This window comes from Amaranthus tricolor, chromosome 4 (genome assembly GCF_026212465.1).
Source record: "Amaranthus tricolor cultivar Red isolate AtriRed21 chromosome 4, ASM2621246v1, whole genome shotgun sequence".
Classification (NCBI taxonomy): domain Eukaryota; kingdom Viridiplantae; phylum Streptophyta; class Magnoliopsida; order Caryophyllales; family Amaranthaceae; genus Amaranthus; species Amaranthus tricolor.
Window position 1 is genome coordinate 15,527,014 of NC_080050.1, and position 10,336 is coordinate 15,537,349.

Genomic DNA, 10,336 nt, shown 5'->3' on the forward strand with positions numbered 1-10,336 from the left:
ACTTCCTCCATGTAATGTAACTCCTTACGCAACTTCTGCCCATGATTATTTCCCATTACGGGGTCGCGTGGATTGCGTATAAATGTTTAAGGGGTAAATAATAGTCAAAGTAGGAAAACAAAGTTAGATAGAAATTTAAAGGAATTGGATTGTTAGAAAGATGCAAGAATTGGATAGAAGGTAATGAAAATGGATAAAACAATAATTATTTCGCTCATATTGGAGGTATAAATTTACCCTAGGGGAGGGTGGGGGAATACTTTACTCCAAATGAGGGAAATCATCATCCTTTTTTATTCATCTTTTTTACTTTACTCTCATTCCACTTTTTTCACAAGTATTTCAATTATTTCATTTGCACCTCCATTTACCTTCATTTCACTAGTTTGTCTTATTTTACCCCCTTAAATATTATACTGAATCCAAGCGACCCCTACAAGTAACCATAAATAACTATTGGAAACTAACTCTAACTTTTAGTCACTACTTCTAGTTACAAGTAACTTCTACAAAAGATAACTATTTAGCTAGTTTGGACTAAAATAAAAGATAGACAACTAAATTGACTCTTAGGAAATCGTGGACTTTGATGGACGAAACAAGATTGAGCAATTTTGGTTGGGCGTTTGCTAGCTCGAGTTGTAACGTGTCTTTGGTGATGAGTTGAGCAAGTTTGTTGTCGCTAACACATGTAGTCATGGGTGAATGTAGTGTGTACTCATTGAAATTATTTCACATCATTTAATAAATCTAAAAAGAGAAGGTTTTAGTAAATAACGGTTATTTATGAGGTAACAAATCACTCTTATGTGATAAGATTTAATAAGTAAGAGTTTTGTTATTTTAATTTATCTTTTTTGATTTTGTTTATTTTATTATTAATATTCTTTTTGTCTTTTTGTGGAGATTTACAAATCAAGTTATTGATTAGGTAGGTTTATTTCTAAATGTATTGTCTTCAAAATGACCTAGGTTTGAAAATTTTTAATTTTTTTGTAAATTTTTGATGAATTGATTCGTGAATCGCGTTTTACATAAATTTTTTTTTTTCGCTTTGACGTCAATAATACCCAAGCCCTCATCCCAGAATCCCATTCCCAAATAAACCCATTTTCTGCTGTCTACCTGTCTTGCCAGTCGGTACCACTGCCGTACCAGCCACCAGGGACTAGCAACCTCACTGCCACACCAGCCACTTGAGATCGACGGTCATCTACTCTTCCCTCCAATCTCCATCATTAACTGGACCATTCCTCTTCTTCTTTAAGGTTATTATTTGCTTTTTTTTTATTTGCAATTTCTTGTCATTTGATCTTGATGTTGAAATTTTTCATTTTAATTTGTAGTAATTCATTTCTAAAGTTAGAATGATGTGTTATTCTATGGTGTTATTGAGATTTTGTTTTTTTTTGAATTTTGATTAATCTACCAATTACTCAATTAGGGTTGTTAATTTGGGGTTTTTGAATTGGGTAAATTTGTTTATTCAATGGTGATTGTAATTTGTCTTATTTTAACTCCTGGATCCGCTACTGGATGTAGTGGACCATTCCTTTGGGATTAAGGTTTTGTGATTGTTGTTGTTCTTGTTTTTGATCATTCTAAGGATTTTTCGTACTAAGTTGATTGTGTGAGCTTGTTTGTCCTGACTTAGGTTATAATTGTCTTTCCTTTGGAAATGGATGAAAGTAAAATTAGATGATATTATTGGAGTGCTTTTCTAATATTTCCTTGTGCTTGATACGTCTCGCTATATGATTATTGGGGTGTGAATTATGTAGATAATACCAGTTATTGCTCTGGGAAGTGGTGTTTGTTTGACCACAATTTCGTTTTGAAGTAGCTATGCTACCGACTGAAGTCAGGGAAACTCAACTCCGTGAGAGCAACAGCCAGAAAGTCCACCCTCAACCTATGGAGGAGTCCATGAATCAAAATGGTGAAGCCATAGATGCTTTAATTTCGAGGATCTTTACAAATATTTCATCTTTGAAGACAGCTTACATTCAGCTTCAAGCTGCTCATACTCCTTATGATCCTGATAAAATACAAGTTGCTGATAAACAAGTCATTGCTGAACTCAAGAATTTATCGGAGCTTAAGCACTTCTATCGAGAAAACAATCCCAAACCTGTATGTGTTTCTCCTCAGGACTCCAGATTAGCGGCAGAAATTCAAGAACAGCAAAGTTTATTGAAGACATATGAGGTCATGGTGAAGAAGTTCCAGTCTGAAATTCAGAATAAAGATTCAGAAATAAATCAGTTGCAGCATCAGATAGAAGAGGCAATGCAAAAACGAGAGAAACTCGAAAAGAATTTAAAGCTTAGGGGGCTGTCAACAAGAGATTCAGGAGAGCAAAATGGATTCTTCCCTGTAGATTTGACTCCTGATCTATTCATTTCGGCTGTAGAAGCTGCATACAAAGCCATCCATGACTTCTCAAAGCCACTGATCAACATGATGAAGGCGGCTGGTTGGGACCTTGATGCTGCAGCTCAGTCGATTGAACCAAGTGTTGTTTATGCAAAGAGAGCTCACAAGAAATATGCATTTGAGTCATGTATATGCCAAAGAATGTTCTTGGGATTTCAACAGGAGAGTTTCACAGAGAAACCAGAAGATTTGTCTGTTAACAGAGAGAGTTTCTTTCACCAGTACCTTGCTTTAAGAGAATTGGACCCTCTGGATGCTTTAGGTCAAAACCCAGATTCCAACTTTGGTAAGTTCTGTAGGAGCAAGTATCTAATATTGATTCACCCGAAAATGGAAGCCTCTTTTTTTGGTAATTTGGACCAGCGGAACTACGTCATGGGGGGTGGGCATCCTCGCACTCCATTCTACCAAGCCTTCCTGAAACTGGCAAAATCTATCTGGCTGTTGCATAGACTAGCGCATTCTTTCGACCCAAGTGTCAAGGTTTTCCAAGTCAACAAGGGAACTGAGTTCTCTGAGGTTTACATGGAAAGCGTGGTAAAAAACCTGGTACCTGATGAAAGCGAACAAAAACCAAAAGCTGGCTTGATGGTTATGCCTGGTTTTTGGATTGGCGGCACAGTAATTCAAAGTCGTGTTTACCTAACAGGCATGAAAGTGGCTGACTGAGTCTGCTCTTTGAAGGTTTGGTTCCCGATTCAATCATGCCATTAATTATGTAACTTAATGTTCATTTTATATGCAAATCCGTCCTTGTAGTTGCTGGCTGCTATGTTGTTAGTGCCTCGTCTTTACTCTTGAGTTTAGACTTAGTGTGATGTTGTATTTTGTATGTTGTATGTTGTATGGTGTATGTTGTATGTGTATGTGTATGTGTATGTGTATGTGTATGTGTATGAATCTGAGTAATCGTACAAGCCCTCAAGGGTTTGGTGGTGGCATTGGTGTCTGAAATGTTATGTTACATTACATCTTCATATTGCCTACAATGTCTTTTTTGGTACACCCTGTCACTGGTAGTAGTACTCAACTTCGACGTTGCCCCACCTGAACTCGTCTGCAAGCCCAAAATTTAGGCTGCAATTTGGGTCGGACTTAGTGGAAGGTGGTCTGCTGGATACTTTGACTTGTGAAATTGTGAGAGATACTTCGAAGTTAATAGATGATCACCTAGATTATAGTTCTATTTTAGCAACTAGTCTGCAAGCCCAATCCATTAAAGTTTTACTCTACATTTTCTTTTATAGGCTAGTTTAATAGAGATGATCAGAGATTGGCTCTCACAAGAATTTGTGCTATTTTATAGTGGGTGTAAGATTTAGGGTATGGGAGGAGTAAAATTGATGCTCCTAAATTCAAGTTTGATTGCCACCGGGCTCTATATATGCAGCACCTGAACAATCGCTAGCTGTCTGCTAGTGTAATTGTGCAAGCTGAAGAGAGGAAAGATTGAAAAAAAATAAGATAAATAAACAATTTAATTCTGAATATAAGATTCGGGAAAACTTATGTCCCAAAATAAGCTTCCGTACATCCAAGCCTAGCCTCGGGTAAGTCGCTGTTAGTAACAGCGAATGAGGAGAAAAAAAAAAAAAATTAAAAGGCCCTAAGTCGCTGTCAGTAACAGCGACCTAAGGAGTTGACCAGTCAACCCCTTAAGTCGCTGTTACTAACAGCGACATATAAAAAATTTTAAAAAAAAAAAAACATTTTTTTTTTAAATTTTAATAGTACTGAACTTAAAGTAGCTGTATTTTTTTGTTTTTGGAGCAGCTTGTTTTTTAACCTTCAAACAATTATTTAATAGCAGATGAACTAACTATATAAACTTGTTATTGTTTGATTAATCTTCCGATGTGGGATTGTTTTCTGGAACACATCAAAATAAATGAAACCAAAAATTAGCTCACGAATAGAGCACCGATGTGGGACTAAGTTATTGAAGAGGAAGACATCCACCATTGAAGAAGACCACTATTTGTTCTCCATTGAAGAAGACATCTAGGTGAAGTGTAGTATGGTTTTATGTAAGTTACTGCTATGCCATTGATCAGACAAGACTATCAATGATGGCTGACACACTTCTTGCTCAGAACTCTAATTCCATGAGATTGATGCATGGTTTGAATGGAGGGATTAGACAAAGTCATTGGATAATGAAAATACCTGGTTCATGCGCCATATATCAGAAAGCAAATTCTTTTGATGTTCTAAGGAAATTATAAAATAAAAAGGAAGAAGTAAATATGACAGTATAATTAAACAGAAAACCTAGTTGAGAAGTTGAAACCCATGCCTTAACCAACAAAATGGAACCTATATTATGTACCTGAATCTACAGCTTTGATTTCTCTCATGGTAGCATCAGGAGACATGAGCGGCTTGATAAAAAATTGTGCAAACCTGAACCAAAAAATGACAGGCTTCAACTTACATCAAGACAAAGAAGATAGAACGGAATTGTTTTTCTCCGGTAAATGGATCGAACAGGAAACTTCTATTAACCTATCAAGAGCCTCCTCAAAAGCATCCGCATTGACATCAAAGTAATAGTTGGTGTATTCTGATGCAGTGAAAGCATTTGTGTGGCCCCCATGCTGTGCGTCAACAAAGATTCACACAGTAAATTAGTGTGTTCAGATATTATATAAGCATCTAGTTTAAGCAAATTTTTACTTAAACAAGCACAATAGCACTGATATGTAAGTTGGAAGAATGTGAAAGAAAACATATGAGGCAATGACGTATCAATAATCAACACTGTTAAAATGATTTTTAAGCACAATACTCGTAGAAGCCTAGCCAAATTACCAATCTTCATACTCATGATACACCAATGCATATTAGGTACAGATACTATCAACAATAAGAAATAAAATGTACACAAAGCACAAGCATTTCCATTTAAAGATTTCAGTAAATAAGTAAAGCTCCGCAACTTCTGGATGTAAAGGAAAACAAAGAAGTGCATAGAAAGTTCAACTAAACCCCTGTACTCAAACATTTACTCCAGGCATGTTTGATGTCTTAAGAGTAAGTCAGCAAGTAACAATAACTCTGTTGAGGTAGGACAACTATGAAATTGATAGCAAGTAGAGAGTATGTACAAGGGGGAGGAAGTTGGGAGAGAGCGAGACAGAAGCATTGATGATGGGGTAAATTCTGTTGCCTAAGGAAGTGTTCCGGAAACTCAAATATTCAGTGAAGATGCAACCAACCTTCAGATAAAAGAAGACTATCAACAATGATTCTGATCATTCTATTCTCCTAATTTCTTCATCTTCTTCCTACTTTCTTTTTATATTTCTCATAATCTGTTGAATTTCCAGAACTGCAGCAATATCACTATGTGGTTTCCAAATAGTGGTCTTCTTCAATGGTGGATGTCTTCCTCTTCAATAACTTAGTCCCACATCGGTGCTCTATTCATGAGCTAATTTTTAGTTTCATTTATTTTGATGTGTTCCAGAAAACAATCCCACATCGGAAGATTAATCAAACAATAACAAGTTATATAGTTAGTTCATCTGCTATTAAATAATTGTTTGAAGGTTAAAAAACAAGCTGCTCCAAAAACAAAAAAATACAGCTACTTCAAGTTCAGTACTATTAAAATTTTAAAAAAAAAATTCATATATTTTTTTTTATAAGTCGATGTTACTAACAGCGACTTAGGGCTTTTAATTTTTTTTTTCTCCTCATTCGCTGTTACTAACAGCGACTTACCCGAGGCTAGGCTTGGATGTACGGAAGCTTATTTTGGGACATAAATTTTCCCAAATCTTATATTCGGAATTAAATTGTTTATTTATCTTATTTTTTTCAATCTTTCCTGAAGAGAGTATCATTGGCTGGGTTAGCCCATACACAATTTTGAACCGGTCCAACCCAGCCCTAAAATGCAAAAAGTACTAGCTTCTACGGTTCTATAATATAACAAAATTTAGAATATGATATTCGATTTCAAGAATATAATTAGAATATAATCATTAATTTTTTGATAGCAATTTTTTATTTATTATTATTTCAAAGTTATTACCACATTCATTATTTCTTTCTTAAGTGCATATATTTTTTTTCAAACTTATTACAATATCCTTTATTAATGATACTTTAAAAAAAAAAAGTTGTAATGATGTTTAATAAAAACATAAATTTGAGAAAAAATTTTAAAATTTTTGTCTTGTAAAAATTAGTAGGTTAGGGTCACCACATATATTGAAAAACAGATTGTTTATCACGTGAAAAACTAAAATCTCAGAGTTACCATATGAATTTCACCACATTTTAGAAAATAATTTACATTAAATTTTACAAAGATGTAGTAATTTGGTCAATGCAAAAGCTAATCACATCAGATCACCACATTTTAGAAAACAATTTACGTTAAATTTTACAAGTTGTAGTAATTTGGTCAATACAAAAGCCAATCACATCAGAATAAAATGCCTCAAATTATATATATTTTAGGAAGAAATTTGTAATTGTAATATTTGAATAATTTAACGTGATAAAAAACATTTGCAATTATTTTAACAAAGGCTGCTAAAATTCATTGTTCCTTTTTGCTTTTGTAGAACAACTAATTACAAACTTAATCTCTTTATTCTGACTAATCAAAGATTAATGCTGGTGATTTAAAGTTAATAAGTAGATATTAAGGAAAAGGTAAATAGACATTAAGGATAATTTAGATACGCATTAAGGATGATATAAGTAGGCATTAAGGATACCATAAGTAGGCATTTACGGATATTGTAAGTAAGCATTAAGGAAATTGTAACTAAGCATTAAGGATACCGTAAGTAAGCATTAAGGCTAAGTAAGCATTAAGGATACAATAAATAAGTATAAAGATTTAATGGGTTGGGCTTGAGAAACATCTCCCAGAGAGACAGTCTTTCGAAAAGCCGACTGATTTAAAAATATTTAATATATTGTTTTGATGTTTATTTATAATCATATATGTTAATTATGTTTTATTTAAATTAAATTATAAAAATTAACGTGCACGGGTAAGAAATAATTAGTAATAAGAACCCTGCCTTTAAGCCAACTTTTACACATTTGAAATAATAAATTAAGTAGTATGTTTGTTACTATTGAGAAACCCTAGATTTAATATCTGAATTTCTTATGTAATGATGAATTCCACCATTATATATTAACATTATTTTGATTGAATTATTTAATTTGTTGAAAAGCATCTCACAGATTTCCACAGATGTGATTAAGAACAATTAATTATTAAATTAGAAAGTTAGGGAGATCTATAACAATCTAAGTAGGTCTCCTTCCTAGTAACAAGAACCATATAAACTATTAGGAAAAGATCCATCTCTTAAGTCTCCTAGATAGCTTTGACCTTAAACTAAGCTCATCAACAAGCACTTAATTTTATGCACATGGGGATCACATTAAACTTAACATTTGACCCTAAACTACAGCTGCCAGATTATTAAGACACTAACTAATATCCCTTCTATATATATCTCCTTAATTCCCCTTTTAATAATATCAACCAAATATGGCAAAACTCACCATTTGTTTGCTATTCATGTTCTCACTTTCTATCCTCCTTCCGGGTAGTGTCACGAGTTGTCAACGATGCTCTAGGGCTAGAGCATTTGTCATACTCTCGTGCAAAACTACCCGGTATCCTAAGATGTGTGAAAAATCGTTATCTAAATATGTTAACGCAACTAACTTGAGTCATCGTCAGTTGGCTCAAATTGCGTTAAGAGTTAGCTTGACCGAAGCTAGATTTACTCGATCCTACTTAATGAAGATGGCTAGTAGGCTCAAAAAAGATCATTGGAAGGAATCCCAAGCTATAGGGGAATGTATAGACCAAATCAACGATAGTGTTGCACAACTTAGACTCTCACTTAGGGAGCTCAATAGATGTAACGATCAAGTTAGTGTTGATGATTTCTTATGGCATATGAGTAATATTGAGACTTGGGCTAGTACTGCTCTTACGGATCAAATTAATTGTGCGGCCGTCTTTGAAGGTAATGCTCGTGGGAAGATTGTAAGAAGTAGGGTTCGGGCTAAGGTCAAGGATGTTACTCAAGTTACAAGCAATGCTTTGGCTTTGCTCAATCGCTTTGTTACAAGGCATCGATTCGCTAGACGAGGGAGCCGTCTTAGTCCGTAACATTAATTGAACTTTTTCTACTCTCTTCGTCGTTCTAAATTTGCTTCTGACAATAACATATCGAGACAACTTGTTATTGTTAGTAGTAAAATTACAAAAACGATGGGAGTAGATGCTTGAATGACTTAATCCCAAATGTTTGATATTTATTTATTAAATAATTAATTAGTTTTATACTTATGTGGTGTACTTAATTCTAATTTCAAGGATTACTAGCCGAACCTACGAATTGAAGTTGTAGTTTCTTTTGATATGTACCTTAATGATTACGCAATATAAGTTGAATGTATTATAACAAAGGTATGTAAGTTGTAATTATTAAATGAATAGTATCATTGAAGTTCTGAAATAATGAAAATTGATGTAAAAAAGTTGTTAAAAAAGTACAACTCATCCAATATCTTAAGCTATTATTGAGGCTCAATGAAAAATATATCTTATACTAATATATATATTGCATCACACTTCTAGCTCAATTTAAGAAATCAACTCAACAAAAAAATTAAATTGATAGTTGAGGTTCCAGGATATGTTATATATATTCTAAAATGCGCTCTCAAGCGAGAGCTTATTGGGTTAGAAGTGTGGATGCAACACAAGACCTCCTCATATGTGGTGCGCAATATTCCACTTGAATTTGAGAGGTGGTTGAGATTCGAATTTATGGCCCTTGTCACGTTGGCTTTTGGTACCATGTCAAGGAACCAACTTAATCAAAATTTTAAGCTTATGGTTGAGACCTCAGAATACGTTATATACTCTAACAATATATGTGCTCGTACTATAGATGAATGCCTTGTATACTTGGAGATCACAAATTGATATAATTTCTAGAATTTCGCACCTAATGTGTTTCAGTTCGGGTGGGTATGGGTAGTAAGTAGGTGAAAAGGACATGAAAAGTCGAACACACCATAGGTAGTGGGTTGGTGGTGGGTGTTGGTATGAATTTGTTAAGTTGTGAGCAAATATGGGTATAAAATTCTGAAACGCTATGGAAAGTACGTTGGTGGTGGTTATAACGTCTCATCTATCTAATATCCAGTTGTTTTGCCCTACATTCACCTGCCTCGCTCATACCCACTTCCCTCTTATACATTATAAAAAAAATGCATTTTCTGTAAAAATGCTTATATATATTATTTATAAATCTACAAGTTTCTAATTAGTTTAAAAAATTGAAAGAATTAATTCTATTTTACAAAAACTTTTTAAATAGATTAATATACTTTCTCATGTCCTGATTAAATTTAACACTAGTATTTTGATAAGGGCATAGGAGAGATTGATAAGTGCATTTTTTCACTTCGTAGTACTAATTATACTTCTTTTTTATAACATATAGAAATGCTAGTTTATGTGGGTTTTAATGCATACTTGTATATTTTTGCGTGAACTTAATTATATGTTATATTTAATTTTGAGGTAAAATTAGAGTTTTATTAGTCCTATGAAGCGATAAGAGGGTGGGAGTTTGGAGAAATAGCCCAAAACCCCTATCAAAGGAGAAAATAAGTGCTACAATACCTAAGGAAGAAAAGCTACAAGTGGTGACTTCTAAAACATAGTTTTTCCACTACTCATCGACCGCCAAACAAAGCAGTAGACAAGTCGACGAAAAGCGACGAATTGCCACTTTTGCCTAACAAAAAAGCGACCACTCATCGCAAGTTATTGCATAAAAATGTTTCATTAGAAGAAAGAGATGACTCGTCACTTTTGCCAAACCAAAAGACGACG

The 10,336-nt window shown here is 34.0% G+C and overlaps 2 protein-coding genes and 1 long non-coding RNA gene across 4 annotated transcripts; 2 read left to right on the forward strand and 1 right to left on the reverse strand.

Moving 5' to 3' along the window:
- The first annotated feature begins 1,024 nt into the window (after window positions 1-1,024).
- Window positions 1,025-3,413, forward strand: LOC130811484 (protein GRAVITROPIC IN THE LIGHT 1-like). Of its 2 annotated transcripts, none has more exons than XM_057677807.1 (2): window positions 1,025-1,268; window positions 1,782-3,413. In XM_057677807.1, the coding sequence occupies exon 2, from the start codon at window positions 1,846-1,848 to the stop codon at window positions 3,103-3,105; it is 1,260 nt and encodes a 419-aa protein (XP_057533790.1). In that variant the 5' UTR covers window positions 1,025-1,268; window positions 1,782-1,845; the 3' UTR covers window positions 3,106-3,413. The 2 variants fall into 2 exon arrangements, with proteins under 2 accessions (XP_057533790.1, XP_057533791.1); XM_057677808.1 differs by having other exon boundaries at window positions 1,050-1,268; window positions 1,844-3,413.
- Window positions 3,414-4,581: 1,168 nt separating this feature from the next.
- LOC130811485 (uncharacterized) lies at window positions 4,582-5,131 on the reverse strand. Its single transcript, XR_009041171.1, has 3 exons — window positions 4,942-5,131; window positions 4,766-4,839; window positions 4,582-4,646 (listed from the first exon to the last, which is right to left on the reverse strand). It is a non-coding gene; the product is annotated as an uncharacterized LOC130811485 (long non-coding RNA).
- A 2,832-nt stretch (window positions 5,132-7,963) lies between these two features.
- On the forward strand, window positions 7,964-8,809 carry LOC130811486 (pectinesterase inhibitor 9-like). Its single transcript, XM_057677809.1, has one exon. The coding sequence runs from the start codon at window positions 7,964-7,966 to the stop codon at window positions 8,594-8,596; it is 633 nt and encodes a 210-aa protein (XP_057533792.1). The 3' UTR covers window positions 8,597-8,809.
- Window positions 8,810-10,336: the final 1,527 nt, after the last annotated feature.